Source organism: Ovis aries, chromosome 10 (assembly GCF_016772045.2).
Source record: "Ovis aries strain OAR_USU_Benz2616 breed Rambouillet chromosome 10, ARS-UI_Ramb_v3.0, whole genome shotgun sequence".
NCBI lineage: Eukaryota > Metazoa > Chordata > Mammalia > Artiodactyla > Bovidae > Ovis > Ovis aries.
Genome location: NC_056063.1, coordinates 12,299,755 through 12,321,665, shown reverse-complemented (window position 1 = coordinate 12,321,665; position 21,911 = coordinate 12,299,755). Strand labels below are relative to the sequence as shown.

The window sequence follows — 21,911 nt, the reverse complement described above, 5'->3', positions numbered from 1 at the left end:
TGTTTTAAGTGTAAATTGGTTTTTGTTTATTTGTAATTCATTAACAGTAAGTACATAGTTAAGTTTGGCCTTGTCATTCAGCAATAATGAATTCTGCTATGATACCCATCCAAAGGCACTTTCAGCAAGTTGAAACGTAACTCCTCACCAGGCTGTCTTTGCCTTTTGGTAGGCACAGTCACTGGCGGCGTCCCTTTCTACCAGACAGCTGTTGAGGATTTCTCGTCGGCTGTCACAGTACCCTAACGAGAACCTTCACAATGCTGTCACCAAAGCCTGTCTTTCCAGGTAATCATATTCTCCTTTCTCACTGAATCCAACTTTCTGGGTCTTCGCTAAAATAATACACAGAAGTTTGATAGTCTGTGCTCACAGGTCTGGAAAAAGTTATCAGTCTGAACATGTGGCTTTTTCAGCCTTGTATGCAGTGTTTCCCTTCCTTATCTTCAGTTCAGTTCAGTCACTCAGTCGTGTCCGACTCTGCGACCCCATGAATCGCAGCATGCTGGGCCTCCCTGTCCATCACCAACTCCTGGAATTTACTCAAACTCACGTCCATTGAGTCGGTGATGCCATCCAGCCATCTCATCCTATGTCGTCCCCTTCTCCTCCTGCCCCCAATCCCTCCCAGCATCAGGGTCTTTTCCAATGAGTCAACTCTTCGCATGAGGTGGCCAAAGTATTGGAGTTTCAGCTTTAGCATCAGTCCTTCCAATGAACACTTAGGACTGAGCTCCTTCAGAATGGACTGGTTGGAGCTCCTTGCAGTCCGAGGGACTCTCAAGAGTCTTCTCCAACACCACAGTTCAAAAGCATCAATTCTTCAGCGCTCACCTTTCTTCACAGTCCAGCTCTCACATCCATACATGACCACTGGAAAAACCGTAGCCTTGACTAGATGGACCTTTGCTTAGGCATAATAAGAAAGAGATTTTTATATGTGATAAAGCTAAGTTACTTACTCAAATCAGACAGAAGTGAATAAGGATAAGTAGGTTTGGCATTTGAATACTGGTTCATTGTCTTCTGAGAGAGAGGTCTCAAGCATTACACATGATACTTCCTAAATTTGCACTGGAGCTTTCCATGCAGGGTAGTATGACATGTCCTGTTGCCCAAGTATGGAAAAACTAGCATCTTTTCAGTCTACACTACTATTTTTCATACTTGTTTAGAAATTATTTTAAACACTGACATAGAATTTCCTTACAGAATCATGCTTACATGAAACTATTTTAAAAGGCTAGTTAGAAAAGATTAATAACACCATCCAATTGACCTGAAGATTTCTTTTAGATTCTTTTCACATGATCTTTTAATTATTTTTCTGATGGTTATAGCTGTTGTCCATTCACTCCTGGATACAGTAGAGGAATTAGAAGGGAAACTGTATTCAGCTTAGGAAAATCTCTTAACTGCCCTCTATACATTTTCAGCTTAGTGGACAGTTTTCTTGTAGTCAAAGTAAGTTCCTTGTGCTGCAACTTCACTTTGTTCTGTGGTGAAATGAGGCTAAAGTGAGGCTTGTTTTCAGTGCTTTGGAGTAATTCTTTGAATAATAATCATGAGAAATAATAAAGTTGATTCTCTTAAGTAGATAATTAAACTTCTAAATGAAAATTAGAAAAAAATGCTTCAATTGCCTATTTTCTAGGGTTATGAGCTGAAGAAAATACATACAGAAAGATAGATTTATTATCTAGACAGTGTTTTCTTAGTCAGAACTAAGTTATAGTTAATAGAAGTAAATAGTCAATGCTAAGTAATACAAAGAGTTTCAAAGCCTAAGGGAAAGTAGTAATACTTTGGAATGAATGAAATAATCATACACAAAGCATTTTAGAGGCCATTCTAGTGAGTAGACAGTGAAAACATAGCAATTCACTTTGAGTCTAGTATAATCTTGATACCTAAACCAGACAAGAGTAATATATGAAAGGAAAATTATAAATCTCATTCATGGAATGTGTACAGATATCCTAAATGAAATACTAACAAACCAAATGTAGATATATATTATATATAATTTATCCATATAAATAAATTATGAGCAACCTGGAGTTACCTCAAGAATGTGAAGAAATTTCAATATTCTTTTTTTAAATTTACCATATTAGCATGAGTGAGTGAGAGTGAAGTCACACAGTCGAGTCTGACTCTTTGCAACCCCATGGACTGTAGCCTGCCAGCCTCTCTGTCCGTGGGATTTTCCAGGCAGGAATACTGGAGTCGTCATTTCCTTCTCCAGGAGATATTCCCAACCCAGGGATCGAACCTGGGTCTCCTGCGCTGCAGGCAGACTCTTTACTGTCTGAGCCACAAGGGAAAGCCTATTAGCACATTACATATTAACATATTACTGAGAAAAATTTTCATTTTAATAAGTCATTAGTAAGGGTTTGATAGAACTCAGCAGTCGAACTTGAAAACAAACCAAAGCAAAAGTAAACAAACAATATGCTTAGCTAACCATGAATCAAAGAGAAGTTCTTAATCTGATAAAGGGTAGGTACTAAAATTTTATAGCAAACATTCTTAGGATATATTGCTTTATAGAGTTAGGAACTAAACAAGAATGTTGCCTCTTGTACTTTTAGACTGGCTAAAAGTTATATGATTAGCTACATAAAAACATTCCAGAGAAGCTTCATGTAAACTACATTTTAGAACAGATAGACTATAATGATATTACTTATACACCCAAGTCAGTGATACTCCTATCCATATATTCCAGTAAAAATCAATAAAGAAGTCGAAATTTTAAAAAAATAATACCATTCAAGATAATAATAGAAAGCTTTGCAAACCTAAGAATAAATTTAATGAGTGGCATATAATGCTTTTATGGAAAAAAGCATGAATCCCTATTAAAAGTTGTAAAAGATTGCTGTGGGAAATGGAATACTATACTGTGTTCAGAAAACAGAAGATTAAGTATTATCAAGCTGTTTTTTCACAGATCAAGAGGGATCATCCTTAATTGGTCATGTGTCTGTCTAAGTGTCAGAAGATATTTTGGAATCACAGAAAGCTTTGACTTTATCAATCCATCCTTCCCACCCCACCAGGTTTTTACCAAGCCTTGCAAGGTCAGCATTAGAAAAAAATCTGGCAGATGCTGCAATAGAAATAAGTACTGCTAATAGTCCAGAGTCTGATTTGGAGGATTACAAATGTAAGTATTTGAATTGTTTCTCTTTTAAGTGAGTTATTAAACATTTGTATTATTTATTACGTGTGTATGTATATGAAAATTACTCAGTTGTGTCCAACTCTTTACATCCCCATGGTCTGTAGCCTACCAGGCTCCTCTGTCCATGGAATTCTCCAGGCAAGAATACTGGAGAACGTTTCTGTTGCCTTCTCCAGGGTATCTTCCCAACCCAGGAATCGAACCCAGGTATCCTGCATTGCAGGCGGATTCTTTACCATCTGAGCTACATATTATTATATTAATAATAATGTAATAATTTATTATTATTATTTCAGTTAAAAATGTTTTCGATCCCCACTCATTTTGTTTTATGTATTGTGTTGAAGAATCTTTTATTTTAAAAAATGTTTCCTTTATTTCAGTGCATACCAGATGTAGGTCCTCCCCCAAGAGGTCACAATTGACATGAATTTTAAAAGCTCAGAGAATTCCTACTGTAAATAAAATGTAGCTTTGTTTTACCTTTTATTTCAAAGGTATTTCACCATAGGACCTAGCATTCTGTTCTCTTTGCACAACATTTCCATTTTGGGGACCACCAGTGTTCTTGCCTGGAGAATCCCAGGGACGGGGGAGCCTGGTGGGCTGCCATCTGTGGGCTCGCACAGAGTCGGACACGACTGAAGCGACACAGCAGCTGCAGTGTCCTACAGGACATGTGTGGGAAGCTGTCTAGGTTGATGTAGACTAAACTAATATTCTGAGGATCACTTCATGCCTTCTTACTCCTTTCATTTCTACCTGATGGTCTTTTGAGCTACTTTTCTTCTGGATAACCATAAGTATAATTTGAGTTTGGGGGAGGTCTAGATCTTTCTGTAAAAGTACCCTGTTCTTCATTTAGAGCGCAATGACAGGTTCTCTGTTTTTTGAGGGTCATTAACTGTCTTATAAAAATATCCAATGTGTGATCACTCTCTTAAAGGGACTTATTGTGACTTTCTTTGCAGTAGATGTTTTTAATAGTTGAGGATACACTGAAACAAGAACTTTATATTAAGGAGATAAGGTGATTTTTTTACAGTAAAACTATAAACTCAACATACTGATGGATCTGGCTACAGAAGCGCAGAGCCAACTCAGAGACAGAATAACTCTGGGACTTGGAGAGTCATAACAGCACTTGATTGAATCCTTCAACATATCCCCCCCCCCCCAAAAAAAAGATTGCATCATTCAAGTGATAGATTGTTTAGTCTTGGTAATAAGCCAGTGCTGGCAGTTCCCATCTAAGCCTTGTGTAGGAAGGCGATAAGGAAACTAAGAGACTTTTGACTTATCTGGTCCCATTCATCTTTAATATCGTCTTTCTTGTAGAGAATTCCTGTAATTTATCCTCCTGTTCAGAGGATGAGGTTCACCAGACAGCCTTCTGATAAGGACTTGGCTTTCCATGCAAGTCTCCTTCTGAGTAAAATGCTGGTGTAGAAACAATACATCATGTAGTCTATATGAAAGTTTCAGTTTTCATTGCAGTGTAGTATATTGCAGTTCTGGTTTTATATATCAATTTATGTATAGATAAAAATAGATGTCTTTAACATTCTCCTGGGAGTTCGGTATGCCCTCTGTTATAAGGATAAAATCAGATTTTGAGCTTCCCAGACTGAGGACCTTGACAAATTTACCAAATTAATGCCATCCCATGAGATTTCTTAGAAGACTGCTAGCCACCTTTCCACCAGGGAAGTACTGTCATCACCATTCTCTGAGTGCCTTTCCCTTTTCTAGCTTGAAATTTTAGCAATAAACATTAGCTGAGTTATTTAAATTTGCTTAAAGTCCTAAATCTACCAAATAGGTATCTTTCATAAACTAAGCCATGCTACAGCTACTGCTAAGTCACTTCAGTTGTGTCCGATTCTGTGTGACCCCATAGATGGTAGCCCACCAGGCTCCCCCGTCCCTGGGATTCTCCAGGCAAGAACACTGGAGTGGGTTGCCATTTCCTTCTCCAATGCATGAAAGTGAAAAGTGAAAGTGACGTCGCTCAGTTGTATCCAACTCTTAGCGACCCCATGGACTGCAGCCCACCAGGCTTCTCTGCCCATGGGATTTTCCAGGCCAGAGTACTGGAGTGGGGTGCCATTGCAAACTGAGTCATAGGTGGTATCAAATGCTGTTTGTACCTGAAGTCATGTGTCATCGCAGCATACGAGTATGTAGTAAATTCCCTCCCACAGTCCTGGTCTTTCCCTTTACAGTTTTATATGGGGTCTGTTTCACAGACCTGATGGACTTCCTGGTGGCTCAGGCCGTAAAGCATCTGCCTGCAATGTGGGAGACCCGGTTTCAGTCCCTGGGTCAGGAAGATCTCCTGGAGAAGGAAATGACAACCCACTCCAATACTCTTGCCAGGAAAATCCCGTGGACGGAGGAGCCTGGTAGGCTACTGTCCATGGGGTCACAAAGGGTCAGACATGACTGAGCAACTTCACTTTCTTTCTTTCAGAGACCTGAAAGTAGTAAGTAAATAGTAAATTCTTGGCATGGCAGCTCATGGTTTTCTCCGCTAATAGAACTTGTGAATGAAAGGAAATGGCAAGGAGCTATTAGAGGGAGAGGTCTACTGTGTTTTGGCAAATGTGTAGCACTCAGTGGTGATTCAACAGGCTGGGAGTGTAATTATTTTAACCTCAAAATTGTTCATGGTACTCCATAGGAGCAAATATTGGTTTCTCTCCTTGTTTTTCAAAATACTCTAGCACAAAAATAGCCAATTTTTAATTTTAAAGAGAAGGGAGAAAAGATGGGACAGTTGCCTAAGACATTGTAATTGTCTACCTGCTTGCTCAGGTATATCCACAGGATGAAATTTATTTGGAGATCACACTGCAGAAAGAACATCCTTGTTGTTGTCATTTAGTTGCTAAGTCATGTCTGACTCTTCGCCACCCCACGGACTGTAGCCCACCAGGCGTCTCTGTCCATGGGATCTCCCTGGCAAGAATACTGGAGTGGGTTGCCATTTCCTTCTCCAGGAGATGTTCCTGACCCAGGATTCCCATGTCTCCCTGCTTTGCAGATGGATTCTTTACCACTAAGCCATCTGGGAAGCCCAGAAAGAGCGACATCCTATACTAAATTCTGTTTTTAGCTCTACCCATACTAGCTGGGTGATTTTAAGCAAATTATTTAATTCATGTACTTCTTAGCTTCCTCTTAATCCTTGTCTCCTTGTTAAGAGATTTACATGAAATCATGTGAGAAAACAATGAGCCGAAGCTGAGGTCTGGCACATGGAAGGTCCTCAGTAAATAATAGTTTCTACTGTGGTCAATATGACCACAACAACTAAAACTATTATGTTATTATCATAGACCTTCAAATGTGACATGTAGTGAGTATGTGTATCTCCTTACTGTAGAGAATACATGTGAGATATGTCCCCTGACATGAAGAAATTTATAACTTAGTTTCATGGCTTTTAAGGAGCTCATTTTCTATTCTAGACCAACTATTTAAAGCAAATAGGGGATAATACAATATAATCATCACAGAACAACTGTAGCACCTGTGGTACTTATTTGGAAGTACAGATCTGGACCTTTCCTGAAACTAGTGGTTTGAAAGGTCTGGGGTCAGTTCATCTGTATTTTTGACTAGAGCTCTAGGGGATTCTTCTATGGGTTCTAAAAAGAAAAAAAAGATTATGTTCATGGTACTTCAGAATTTCCAAATATATGTATTTTAGAGTCTCTGACTAAACAGCTCATAAAGGTGCCTTGACTGAGTTCTGGGTTTTTCCATTCTCAATCTTACCTATATGTTGCTTGCTCCATATGTTGTTTTAAATAAAATTTTTGATATTTTGAAACATCTTCAGCCTTTTTGTAGAGCTTTTAAGATTTTTTTGCGAAGCTATGATGTTTTATTACTACCTTCAAGCTTATTTCTTTTAGATGTTAGATTAAAATTCCTTGATGAGCCTACACAGTGTTAAAGATGCTATATTATATCCTGTTCAGGCTGGACTTGGCTTCTCTGAGGACAGGGCTATAAGTAATTCTCTGTCCTATGTGACATGTTTAGGTGAAATCTCTTCTGGATCTCTGAGGATTGGCGCCGTTAGTGCACCCATCTATAATGCCCACGAGAAAATGAAAGTGCCTGATGTTTTGTTCTACGACAACATCCAGGTAAGATCTAGATTTTGCATTCCTGGGTAATTAAATCACCTCTTACACTGTGGTAATTAACTCCAGTTCAAGTATAACTGATGTTTATGTTTGTAATTTGCTAAGTCGCAAAGAGTCGGATACAGCTGAGCGACTGCACTGAACTGAACTAAACTGGTTTCATTCAGATGTTGCAGAATGAGGTGTTGAGACATCTTTTATTAGTGCATTGTAAAGTTATAAATTCTTTCCAAAGTTACTTGAGAATGGAAAGAGTTGTTGCAATGATTAAAGTAATAAATTTTATATGCACACATAACTATACTTCAAGTAAAATGAATATATTATTAAATTAAAAACAGAAGGCACTCTTATTGATTCTCCGGCATTTTTGTTAGTTAAATCATTTCAGGTAATTCAGAGGATGTGTCCTATGTATTCTTTTCCTCACATTTCTTTCCTTTTTCTGAAAATGCCTAGTATTTGTCTATTCTTTACTTTTTAAAATCTTTTTTCAGTGGATCAGAGTAGACAAATTTCCACTTGTATATGGTGCTCCCACTAAGACACAGAAATAAATGTGTGTCCAGAAAGTTGTATTATAGATGTTCACTTTAGTAAGAAATTTTTCCAGAGAAAATTATTCATAATATAAAGGATTTTTTTCTTTTCCAGATTTTCTGTCATATGGTCATGTGTTTATTTTATAATATAAAACATACTTAAATATTTCTCTAATATTTGGCTACCAATTTGCACGTATATTATAATCCCACATTTACAAATTGTTTGAAGTACTTCTTGCCATTTTCCCTATATTAAATAATTAGAGAATTAAAGTAAATTATTTTTATCTGCCATTCCCTAAGGAAAAAGATTTTGAATGTTCTTAATTAGGAGTATATTTTTTTGTCCTAGGAGTACCATAATTTATATCCCTACATTATATTAACAATAAAAGGTATCTACACAAATTCTTCTTTCTCCATAAAAGTCTTGATTAAATATTTTTAAAGTCTGTTCAAATTATAATTACCCATGATGTAGCGAAAGGCATAGCCTGGATTTGCTTTTTTTTTTTTTTTTTCATTCTATGGGCCATTAACTAACGTCAGTTTTATTTTTCTTCCAGAGCATTAATGCTCTTATACAAGCAGGGAACAAAAGAACAGAAAATAAGGTTACTTATAAGGCGCAAAAGAATAAAGAATCTTGTCTGTCAAAGACCAAAACATGCTTGTAAGGAAAATATTTTCAAGCGTTTGTGCTACCACACTCTGTTCATGTAGCAGAAAGGAATGAATTAAAAAGAATGAGGAAACTTTGTCATAAGTGACAATTTGAAAAACTCCGTGGCAGCAAAGATTGAAAAGACTTCCCAGCGTGTAAGAATGGAGGAAATTCGGTAGCAGGGAGGGCCGTTGTGCCCTTGAACACAGTGTCTGTTGCCATGGTGTTTGTGACCCAGACGTGGAGGACTATGCTGGGAACTTTGCGCAGTGGCCCTGAGGGATTTCTGTAGCCTGTCTCCACACGTACCCGCTCTTCACAAAGCATTATGAATTAACCATTAATGAAAAATTCTAGCTGCGCCAGTTCTTGGAGCGACGACTTGATTAAATTCAGTTTTGTTGTGTGTGTTACTATCGTCTTTTCTGCTGCACTTCACCTATGAAGCAGTGTCTTCCTTGCCTCTTGAATATTTAGGTGCTTCTATACCATCTTGTTCTGTGCCTGTGGTCTCCTTGCCACTCCGTGTTGTAGCTGATTTTTAAAACACGTTTTCCACACTACTAAGATAAAACCTTGTGTTGTTGTTTTAATTTTGTATCTAGCGGATAGCATAGTGCCTGGCACATAGTGACTATTGAGTGAATATGTGTTGAGTGAATTAATGAAAGAAGGAAAAAGATTTTGAATGTTCTTAATTAGGAGTATATTTTTATTATATCTCTCTCTAAGGAATATTTTACTTGTAATAGTAAAGAGGAGAAATTGGAGGATCAATTAGTAGCCTCTTAAACCTAATGAGCTTCAGAGCTGAAAAAAAATTTTTTTTAATGTCTGCCTTGTGTCTGTCCTTGTTCTAGGGTATTATTGGATTGGCCAAAAAGTTGGTTTAGGTTTTAAACCCAAACTTCAATCCGGTATCAGAACACAGAGATTAAAGTACATACATAACACAGTTCCAGGGCTCAAGTTGCCTGAATCTCTCAAGGGGGAAAGCAAGCAAGTACACATGGTTACGATGTAATTGAAGTACACATAGGTTACTATGGTAGCATTGATGAGGTGATGGTCCCGGATTGGAATGATCCTGGAAAGTGAGTTCACTAGGTGAAGTTGAAAGACTCAGGCAGAGACACTAGCATCTGCAGAGACGTGGCTACATAAGAGTGGAGCTCATTTAGGAAGCTACATCTAATTAATTGTCGTGGCCAGAGGTGAGGTTTAAAATGGAAGAATGACAAGAAATGAGGCTGATGAGTTAAAAGGTCATATTATATGGGCCTTGCTAATGAAGGAACTGGGGAGCTATTCAGAAGAAGTGAGAAAGCTGTTGAAAGCTTCGAGGAGCATTTCTGCTTTTGCTCACTTTGCATTCATCCTGTATTGTTACCTGTGAGTTGGAACAGAGACACAGAGGGACTAGTGGGGAGGCTGTGGCAGTAGTCCAGGTGAGCTTAGGGAGGGTGTGAACGAGGACAGACAGCGGGGACAGAGTGGAGAGGACACACGGGGGAACCACACGGGAGGCAGGGAGAGCCGATGGGGCTTTCTGTCGGATGAAAGCCAGAGAGCCTCCCTCACGGAGCAGGTGGTCTGCTGGGAAAGTCAACAGAAGAGTGAAGAGGAAATGACTCTCCACTGTGCCCGTGGCTGGAACACACAGTAGGAGAGTGACGGGGGATGCGCTTGAGGCTAAATCAAAAAGATAAGGAGTAATCCTTGTCCCGAAGGTGTTAGTCATTTAAAGAGTTTTGGGGAAGAGAAAAACTGACATGATTGTGAACCGAAAAATGACTGTCAGTACCATGGAGCACGTATTAACTCAAGGAGACACTGAAGTTTGAGATGCCACATTGGTGGGTAAAAATCTAGGCCAGAGATGAGAAAGAAAAAAAAAAAAGAAACTTGGATGAAAGCTATGGGAATAGGGGGAAAAAAAGAATGGATACAGTAAATTTGATAGCTTAGATATCAAATGGCTGGATAGCTTAGATTTAGCTTTTGCTAAGGGCCAACTGAGTTGGGCAGGAAGATGGTGATGATTGGGTCAGGTTGTAGGAAATGATGCTATTAATTGGGATTAGAAATACAGGCTAAAGCCTGAAGCTGTGGAGAAAGGAATGAGCCACATTTGGGTGTATTAAGTTCTAGTAGACTGGGAAACAGCCAAGTGTAATTCAACATTTTCTCAGAAATGTGGGGCTGGAGTCAAGAAGAATGGTCTTGCTGTTGGAGATCAGTGTAAAGTTAGTGGTTGAAGCCATGGAATGGATGAGTGGATTCAGGAAGAGTAGGGTCAGCAGTGACTCTTCCAGCACTGAGGTGCACATTGCCCTCCTTCCCCCTTCAGATGGGTACCCGCATACAAGAAGGCTTAACCTGGTCTGCCCCATCCCATGGTTCCCAGGAAAGCAGGTAACAAGGGAGTGAAAGAGAACCGATAAAGGAAGAAAATCAGTATTTAAGGAATTGCTGCAAAAAGAAGAAGATACAACCCAAAACACCAAGGAGATGAAACCGTTAGAGAGGTAGGAGGGAATCAGGAGAGGAGACTTTGAAGAAATTGTCTGTGGTACCAAGGGGGCTGAGAGGTTAAGAAAAGAACTGTGTTGGCATGACCTTAGCCTTAGCTAACGTTTATTGACTTGAATAATCTAGTTAGGTGTAATCAGGGCAAAAAGTAGGAAGACATGAGAAAAAGTAAAGATGACAACTATAGTTTGGATTATTATTCAGTATTCACATTGCTTTTTTACCTGCTATCTAGGTGTTTGTTCCAACTTTTCTATCTATTTTTCATGGAGATTAGCCCAGGTATTTCTGGAAGAACTTAATGTTTTCTGGAAATCGGCACTGATTGTTCATCTTAGTTAAACAGAAGAGTTCTGTAGACCAAATTATCACTAGAACCCAAATCAGAAGCCAGATGTTATAAGTCTCCCTTTTAACTTGGGTAACTGTGTGCCCTCGTTTACTCAAAATAGTCCCTGTTTATACTTGTCTCAGCATAATTATTAATACCATCTCATTTTATTCTAAAAAGTACTCCAGAATGAACAAAACAGCTGACCCTACTTCAAGCCTCATTAAAACTCCAGTTCCATGGTTTATCTGAAAGCATTTTTAAAAAATTACCAAGATAAACATTAAGGAAAACTCATCTGTTCTTGAAGGAGGGAGAAAACTTTTTTAGTTTTTCTAGAAACTCTGAAGAAAATATTGTCATTGCTTAACATGAGAAGTAAAAGGAAAATATTTTAGATGTAGGGAAAAAAATCACAAACCAAGTTTAAAAAAAAGACTGGCAAACGAGAATATCTACAGCATGTATAAGATGTAAAAGGTTAAGTTGCCTTTTTCACAAATAGAGAACTTCAGTAACTTTAGTACTTTGAGGCCTTTATTGTTTTGATACAGAAAACCAAGAGGAAATAGGGATATGAATCGTTCCAGGCTGTAGTTCTCCCTTTAATCCTGGCTGAGCCTTTTTGACCTACTTATGATTGTCCTATTTTTCAAGATCCAAAAGAGCGATGTAATTTCCTCTGTGACTACTGTGAACAACTTTAATCTTATTATATTGTGTCATGTTTTGAACTTAAAAATATGAAAAAATTTTAAAAATATATAATTTTTTGGAGTATAGTTGCCGACATTTTTAATTCTAAACCTACACATATGCATTGAAAGTCATAGTTAAGAAGTCCATGTAAGATTTTCCATGAAATCTCCAGTTTTAGAAAACCTTTGTATATTTACATTAGTAAGTATTAATTTAAATATCACATTAAATTATAAGCCAACTCTCCATAGTACAATAGCTGAAAAATATTTGAGTCACATTATAAAAACTCTTTGAAATAGGTATCAGTCAGTGGTTGAGTCTTGCTAAGGTAGACCATTTCAGGTCTTGAATATGAGTGACCCAATTGGTTATATGACTTATTTTTGACCACAGCATGCATTTTAATTTTTTAGCATAATCAAATTGAGTATTCTCTATTATAATACATATTTTTCTTTCCATGAAGATATCTTTATAGCTAATAAGTTAACTTTCTTATTTCACCTTGATTATGCAAAACACAATTAACCTCTAGTCGTTTTTTCCTCTAGCATATGATAGTGATGGAAGATATGCTCAAAGACTTTCTTCTTGGAGAACACCTATTATTGGTTGGAAACCAGGTGAGTTATGGCTAAAACCAGGTACTAATGAATACTAATGAAACCAGGTACTACTAATAATACGATTTAAAAGCCGTATGTTTCTTCTGCTTGATGGAGTAAGTTTTCAAAAATGATTTTTTTCCCTCTAGCTAGATGACTAGTTGAAATTAAACAATAGGATCTTCTACCTTCTAAACTTTAGAATTACCTCAGGGCTTAAATCACTACCTCGCACCCGCCCCAGTCAATCTTCCATCAATTCCTATCCATTCTGCCTTTAAATATCTATGTTTCCGACACCTGTCACCCAGCCCAGCTCACTGTCACCTATCACTTGGATTACAGAAGTGGTTTCCTAATACACAGTTCTTAGACCCCAGCTTACACCCACTGTGACCTGCTTTCCACTCTGAGCCAGATGGATACTTGCGAAACTAAAGTCTGAGCCTTTTTTCGCTCAAGTTGGTTCCCCATTGCCCTTAGGTGTAGTCTTTAGTGTGGCTTCGAGTGTCCTGCAGGAGCAGCCCCTGCCCACCTCCCCAGTCCTAAGGTTTGGCTCCCTCCTTTCTTGCATTTGGTGGTAGCTTGAGCCACACTGAGGGCTTCCCAGGTGGCTCAGGGCCAAAGAATCCGCCTGCCAATGCAGGAGACCCAGGTTCGATCTCAGGGTCAGGAAGATCCCCTGGAGGAGGAAATGGTAACCCCCTCCAGTATTCTTGCCTGAGAAATCCCATGGACAGAGGAGCCTGGCGGGCCGCAGTCCATGGGGTCAGAAAGAGTCGGACACGACTGGACCACTGACCTTGATGAGCCGCTCTGAACTTCCTTCAGTCCTCAGCTCCGCTCTGGTCCTTGAAGCACGCTCTTCTCTCTGCCTGGTGCACTCGCCATCCCCTTCCCACACGCCTCTTCTCTAACGCCGGGCGGTGTTCTCTTGTCCCCGCTGAGTTAGGCTTCCCCTGCTTCTGCACAGCTTCCTTCCATCTCCCCATTGTCGCACTCGTCACGTGCCACTGTGTCCACATGTAGAATGACCGTCCTCCCAGCTTGTCTGCCTGCTCCTCAAGGGCAGGGACCGTGCTTCTCGCTCATCTGGGTCCTTTGTTCCTGGTCTGGTGCTTGCTGCCAAGTAGTAGATACTGAATACGTGTCTGTGGAGGGATGGATGGCATTTTATTCTAATATCTAGAGGTTTCTGATAATCTTCAATGGAATTACCAGACTCAGAGTGAACAGCACCTTTGGTTTTTTAAATTAATTTAAAATTAAGGATAACAAGCTTTCAAAAGAAGTTTGGTCTTTCTTTCTGTCTTTTAACTTATAAAAACAATACATATTCTTTATTTAGTGCCTCAAACTTGATTTTTAAAAAAATAAAAATGGGCCAATTGAGCGTTTTTGTTTTTTTTTAATAAAAATCGGCCAGTTGAGTTCACAGACTTGGCAGTTAGCTGGCTAGAGGTCCAGTCGCAACTCTTTCACAGATGCCTGTGACTTTGGGCACAGTGCTATCTCGCTCAGGCTCAGTTTCCTGATATCTAACCTAGGAATACAAATCATATGCCCTCTGTTGGGCTAACATAAGGATCGCAGGAGATAATGCATGGAAAGCACTTCTCACTATGCCTGGCTCATGGCAGATGCTCAGTTACAATGAAATCTGTGAGTCACTGTGTTTTTAAAAAGGACTTTAATACTCCATTTCTTTTTTTTTTCCTAAGCAAGAATTAAACAATGAGCAATAAAATATTCATAGTCTTCTCATTCACTAATTATGAAGTCCTACCAACTTTTATTTAGTGAAAGATAATTTTTTCCTGATGAGTCTACGTACCAGCATGGGAGGATGAGGGTCAGTTAATAGTCCGACATTCAGTACTTGATACTGAGGCCCAGGAGGTCAAGTTCTCATCCGGCTCTGAACAATCATGACTCTCCTCTCACTCTGCAAAATGATGACATGACAGCCCAGTGTACCTCCCAAAAGTTGTTAAACTCTGGTATACTCGGTGCACTCTTTTCTGATCTTCTGTGGTTCTCTGAATTGCCTTAGACACAACCTGCTGGCTTCTCAACAGCTGCAGACCAAGAATACACAGAGCTGGTGGTTGAGGAATGGTTTTTTTTTTTTTTTTGCTAAGGAGCAGGCCTTCAAAAGGAAGGTCCCTAGAGATCAGACTGCGATGTTCAAGCAGCTTTGATGTATCCCAGCTGATACTGATGTCCTGGGGTTTAGTGGGTAGAATACAGTAAGAGTTTCCTGGTAAGGGCAGGGTTTATAATAATTAAGTTGGATAATAGAGATAGGGTTTCACAAGAGTTGTCTAAGTTGAAAGGTTGAAGTTAGAGCTAACCAGTAACCAGAGAGAGAGAGAGAGCATTCTACTCTCTGGGGGACTGAGGAGAGCTATAGGGAGCTTCCTTGGTGACTCAAATGGTAAAGAACCTGCCTGCAATGTGGGAGACCTAGGTTCAATCCCTGGATTGGGACGATCCCCTGGAGGAGGGCACAGCAACCCACTCCAGTATTCTTGCCTGGAGAATCCCCATGGACAGAGGAGCCTGGCGGGCTAAGGCCATGGGGTCGCAAAGAGTTGGACACGACTGGATGACTAAGCACAGCACAGCACATATAGGGTGAAGGCAGAGTTGGAGCCAAGGACTGCTGCTGCTTTATAAGCGAAACAGAGACTATGAAAGTACTTTGAAATCACTCTAGAGTGCCATGCGAATGTTGGTGTGAGATCCCGCATGCCGCCTCTAGTCTGTTTCCATGTGTGTGTGAACGTATGCAGTCGTGTCTGACTGTTTGTGACCCCATTGACTGTAGCCTGGCAGGCTCCTCTGTCCATGGAATTTTCCAGGCCAGAATACTGGAGTGGGTTGCCATTTCCTACTCCAGGGGATCTTCGCAAGCCAGGATCGAACTCACATCTCTTGGATCTCCTGAATTTACAGGCAGATTCTTTACCACTGTGCCACCTATTTCTAGTCCCAAGGGAAAGAATAAGGTGCAAAGGGCTCGGCGTTGGGTGGAGGGAAGAACAGCTCCCTCTCTACATGTGCATGGGTGAACCCGGGATCCAGTGAGGATGGAGATCCTACCGAGTTTCAGGCTTGCCGCGAGTTGGCAAAGGAACCTCTGGGAAGACCCTGCTGAAAGCCCCCGGAGATGCGAAGCAGGAGGCGGGGTATCACAGCAACCTCTCTCAATTAGTGCTGTCGTCAGCAGCTCACAGTGTCTCCCCTTCTTCTACTGGTTGGGTGTCACCCTCCACTTTGGAGAAAGAGAAATATTGAAAAACAGAGATTGCATTCATTAGAAATTTGCTACACTTAACTGTCCTTTCTCATGTCAGAAGGGTTCTTTATCCTCTCATTATAAACCTCTAAGGTGATCAGTGTCATATAATGACACCAATGTTGCAGGAACTTTGAGTTGGATTTTACAAGTAACTTCTGCTCCCTGTGTCCATGAAACCATCTAGTGAAAGACTAAGCCTCTCAGGCTGCCGTTTGATGTCTTCCGTTGTCTAATCTCACTCTACTTGCTGTCTTGTCTCATTTCTCCCCTGAAAATCACGTCCTCAGATCTTAACACACTGTTTTCCAAACACCTTCTTGTTAGTTGCTCAGTCGTGTCCGACTCTTTGAGACCCCGTGGACTGTAGCCTGTTAGGCTCCTCTGTTCTTGGGATTTTCCAAGCTAGAATACTGAAGTGTTTTGCCATTTCCTACTCCAGGAGATCCCGACCCAGGGATTGAACCCGTGTCTCTTAATCTCCTGCATTGGCAGATGGAGTCTTTACCACTGAGCCACCTGGGAAGCCCAAACACCTTCTTATCAGTGTTATATCTTAGTGTTTGGTCTTCGCCAGCCTGCTCTCTTCTTTCCCCCATCTTTGCCTGCCCACATCCTCCCAGTCTCAGAGCGCAGTGTGGGATCATGGAAAAGCAGGAAGCTGGGGATCCAGAGGTCTACCTCCCTGTGCAGACTGTTTGTCTCTGTATGTACTATTGGGTTCATTGCTCTCTCTCCTTAAAGGGCTTTGTCTTTCTTCGTTTCTTTCTTTTTCTTATCTGTAAAATGATAGGACTGGAACGGGTGTTTTCTAAGGTCCCTCTGGCTGTAATATTCTGTAATATACTTCTTTAATAAAGTCTTCCTGAACACTTCAGGCTGAAGGTTTGGGTCCATTCTCTGAATTGTTACAGCAGGCCATTTAGATTTCTTTTGACTTCTGTTGGACTTATGTGTCTGCCTGTCGTCTCTCTCCTGAAAAGCGAGAGCCCCTTGAGAAGAGTCTTAGTGTTTTGTGTGTCCTCCCTGATGTCTTTTGTATAATAGACATTTAACAAATATACTTTAGAGGACTGTGTAGAATACATTTTTGCTGAGTAGGCAAAATGATTTAGAAGTGATTTGAAGTTAAAATTTAGGCTTTCTTGGATTATTTTCAGGAGATTCTAAAACGAACTGACTAAACTTATTTGGTAAACTTGCACCTGTTTGATGAAGGAAATGATGAATAAGACAGAATCTAGGGAGTAAGAGAAAGCACTTAGGAGAGAAAATGCTTTCATGGCCTGTACAGCTGGGTATGATTACACACTGATGGGGTCAGGTCAGAGCTTGGCAGCATTATCGCTAGGACAGAATAGTGAGGTGCTAATCATTTGATTTTTTCTAATAACGATTGAGCGCTACGCAGCATTTACTGCTTAACTGAGGCGCAGCTCTGCACACGTGCACACTCACCAGGTCAGCAAGGGAAACTGGACTTTCCATGGCAGCTGGCTAAACCCTCAGTGGAACTTTCTCAATATTTCAGTCCACGTCAGTAACTTTCAAACTTGTTTTCAAAAAGTAGCATCTGTGTTAAGATATGGGGAAGATTCTGTGGTTAGACTTTTATCTTTTCCTTTATTGAAGTATAACTGACAAAAAATTATATTTAAAGTGTATAGCATGATTTGATATATTGGGTTTGCTAAAAGGTTCGTTTGGGTTTTCCCGTAACATCTTTTTTTAAAATTGATTAATTTATTTTAATTGGAGGATAATTACAGTGTTGTGGTGGGTTTTGCCACACATACATCGACATGAATCAGCCACAGGTGCACATGAGTCCCCCCACCCTGAACCCCCCTCCCACCTTCCTTCCCACCCCATCCCTCTGGGCTGTCCCGGAGCATGGGCTCTGAGAGCCCTGCTTCATGCATCTAACTTGCACTGGTCATCTCTTTTACATATGGTAATATACATGTTTCTTACAGATACATTGTGAAACAATTTCTCCTACTGAGTCATATACATTCATTACATCGTGTATCTACCTTTTTGTCTATATATTTATTTGGTGAGAACATTTAAATTTTACTGTCTTAGTAAATTTCAATTATACAGCACAATGTTTCCAACTGTAGTTACCATATTGCACCATTAGATCCTCAGAATTTATTCATCTCTTATGTGAAAGTCTGTACTCTTTTACCAACCTTTCCCTATTTCCTCCACTGCCCAGACCCTGGCAATCACTTTTCTACTCTATTTGAGTGCAGCCTTTTGCACCTATGGCCACCTTATCTTTGACAAAGCAGGCAAAAATATACAATGGAGAAAAGACAATCTCTTTAACAAGTGGTTTTGGGAAAACTGGTCAATCACCTGTAAAAGAATGAAACTAGAACATTCTCTAACACTGTACACAAAAATAAACTCAAAATGGGTTAAAGATCTAAATATAAGACCAGAAAATATAAAACTCTTAGAGGAAAACATAGAATACTCTCTGACATAAATCACAGCAAGATCCTCTATGATCCACCTCCCAGAGTAGGGGAAATAAAAACAAAAATAAACAAATGGGACTTAATTAAACTTAAAAGCTTTTGCACGACAAAGGAAACTATAAGCAAGGTGAAAAGGCAGCCTTCAGAATGGAATAAAATAATAGCAAATGAAGCAACTGACAAAGAATTACTCTAAAAAATATACAAGCAGCTGATGCAGCTCAATTCCAGAAAAATAAATGACTCAGTCAAAAAATGGGCCAAAGAACCAAACAGACATTTCTCCAAAGAAGACATGCAGATGGCTAACAAACTCATGAAAAGATCCTCAACATCTCTCACTACCAGAGAAAGGCAAATCAAAACCACAATGAGGTGCCATCTCACGCCAGTCAGAATGGCTGCCATCAGAAAGTTTACAGACAATAAATGCTGGTGAGGGTGTGGAGAAAAGGGGACCCTCTTGCACTGTTGATGGGAGTGCAAACTAGTACAGCCACTATGGAGAACAGTGTGGAGATTCCTTAAAAAACTGGAAATAGTATTGCCATACAACCCAGCAATCCCACTGCTGGGCATACACACCGAGGAAACCAGAATTGAAAGAGACACATGTAAGTGTTCATTGTAGCACTGTTTATAATAGCCAGGACATGGAAGCAACCTAGATGTCCATCAGCAGACGAATGGATAAGAAAGTCGTGGTACATATACACAATGGAATATTAATTACTCAGCTATAAAAAAGAACGCATTTGAGTCAGTTCTAATAAGTTATACAGAGTGAAGTAAGCCAGAAAGAGAAATACCAATACGGTATATTAACACATATATATGGAATTTAGAAAGATGGTAATGACCACTCTATATGCAAGACAGCAAAAACCACACAGATGTAAAGAACAGACTTTTGGACTTTGTGGGAGAAGGTGAAGGTGGGATGATAAGAGAGAATAGCATTGAAACCTGTATCTTATCATATGTAAGACAGACGACCAATGCAAATTTGATGCATGAAGCAGGGCACCCAAAGCTGGTGCTCTGGGACAACCCAGAGGGTGGGGTGGGGAGGGAGGTACGAGGGGGGTTCAGGATGGTGGGACACATGTACACCCGTGGCTGATTCGTGTCAATGTATGGCACAGACCACAATATTGTAAAGTAGTTAGCCTCCAATTAAAATAAATAAATTAATTTTTAAAAAAGGTTGCACATATAAATGATACCATGCAGTGTTTGTCTTTGTCTGTCTTATTTTTCATAGCATAATGCCAACCAGGTTCATTACTATTAAGACTCTTAATTGCTTCCATTTGGTGTGTATGGGAGAGAAGAAAGCCACCCGTAGGATTTGTTGGCACATGTAGAGCAGGTACTCCACAGAGGTGCCCTTTTCTAAGAACCAGTGTGGAGTTCTGTCTTCTCTTTCCCTGTGCTTTCTTCAGAGTCCTGATCACCTGGGGGGTTCTTTGTTCAGGAATGTGTACTTCTGCAGTTGTAGTAACTCAGGTGCTTCATCAGTACCTTTTCAAATGCCCTGCTCTATTTATTAGTGATACTTCTGTACCTTTCTTTTTTTTTCTTTTTATTAAATTTTTATTTTTACTTTATTTTACTTTACAGTACTGTATTGGTTTTGCCATACATTGACATGAATCCACCACGGGTCCCCAATGTTCATTGCGGCACCGTTTATAATAGCCAGGACATGGAAACAACCTAGATGTCCATCAGCAGATGAATGGATAAGAAAGCTGTGGTACATATACACCATGGAGTATTACTCAGCCGTTAGAAAGAATACTTCTGTACCTTTCTTAATATCTTACGCACCTTCTCACTTGCATCCTTTACCGACCTTGTGAATCAAAACAATGAAAAAAGAAAAAGACAGGCAAGCAGAGCTACAACTGGTAGGTTAAGGGTGGAATGATTTGGGAGAGTGGCATTGAAACATGTATACTATCATGTAAGAAACTAATTGCCAGTCCAGGTTCGATGCAGGATACAGGATGGGAGGGGGGTTCAGGATGGGAACATGTGTACACCCGTGGCAGATTCATGTTGATGTATGGCAAAACCAATACAACATTGTAAAGTAAAAAAAAAAAAAAGAATGACTGATACTCAGCTCTCATGGGATGGTGTCAGTGGTGTTTGCACTCAAATGCAAAGTGATAACCATCTGGGAAAATGCCTGTTTTAATCACATGATTTAGTTCGAAACTAAGTAAACCATTTTTAGTAGTTGATCAGGCTCCTTTTTTACTCTTTCTCTTTCTGAAACATTACATGCTGTGCTGTGCTTAGTCGCTCAGTCATGTTGGACTCTTTGTGACCCCATGGACTGTAGCCCACAAGGCTCCTCTGTCCATGGAGATTCTCTAAGCAAGAATACTAGAGTGGGTTGCCATGCCCCTCTCCAGAGGATCTTCCCAACCCAAGGATCGAACCCAGGTCTCCGGCATTACAGGCAGATTTCTTACTGTCTGAGCCACCAGGGAAGCCCAAGAATACTGGAGTGGGTAGCCTATCCCTTCTCCAGGAGATTTTCCCAACCCAGGAATTGAACTGGGGTGAAACATTATGTGATGACTACTCAAAAAGCAAAAAACGTTAATTAGAATAGAAGCTTTGGGCATTAAATATTGACAGAGAAGCCAGCAGTGGGTTGATACACAAATACAACAAAATGTAATGAATGCTATTAATACAAGCTGTCTAAACATAGATACAGTCTACCCAGCCTTCTGTTTTGCAAATTAGAAATTGGCTGAAGTTGATGAAAGAAACTTTTTAGTAGTTGAAGTTGTCAATTTAATGTTGCTTTGAAAGATCGCTGTTACTTGTAGTAACTTTTATTGTGAGGAAATTAAAGGGAATAAATGTTGATTTTGAGGTATCTCAATGTTTATCATTTTTATTAAGCCAAATCCCATCTTTTCTTTCCATGTATTACTACCTTTTCTAAGAATCTATGACATTAGATGAGTTTTTTAACTGTTGGAAAGCTAAAAACAAGTCTGTAAACATCACTTACAGCAACGTAAAGTAGGCCCCATCTTCTATTGGTGAGATAAAATTGAGTTTATCTTTTCATTTTTCTGTGTGGGGTTTTTTTGGAACAATCCATCAGCTTCCCAGTAAAAGAAGCAGCAGTGCTGCCTGTCAGCCGAAAGGGATAGGATACGCTGAAATCACGTGTTTCATGGTCCCTTAGTATCCAGTGCTGCCTGTTGCAGACCTTTGTCAGCATGCACTGTATGCATTATTTTCTACTTACTGTAACTATAACGCTACATGTACCTTTCATGCTGTTAGTTTCATGCTGGCTTTTTGAAAAAATTGTAACATGACTTTCTATTTATTTCAGCTTTCCTGACAGT

General features: G+C 39.8%; 1 protein-coding gene across 4 annotated transcripts in view; it reads left to right on the top strand.

Moving 5' to 3' along the window:
• Window positions 1–21,911, top strand: part of VWA8 (von Willebrand factor A domain containing 8) — a 383,005-nt gene that overhangs the window by 123,808 nt on the left and 237,286 nt on the right. For all 4 annotated transcript variants that reach the window (XM_015098045.3, XM_042254643.2, XM_060394273.1 and 1 more), the window contains exons 17-20: window positions 173–288; window positions 3,069–3,175; window positions 7,247–7,353; window positions 12,679–12,750. In XM_015098045.3, coding sequence (XP_014953531.3) covers window positions 173–288; window positions 3,069–3,175; window positions 7,247–7,353; window positions 12,679–12,750 — 402 coding nt within the window. The remainder of the gene's footprint in view (window positions 1–172; window positions 289–3,068; window positions 3,176–7,246; window positions 7,354–12,678; window positions 12,751–21,911) is intronic.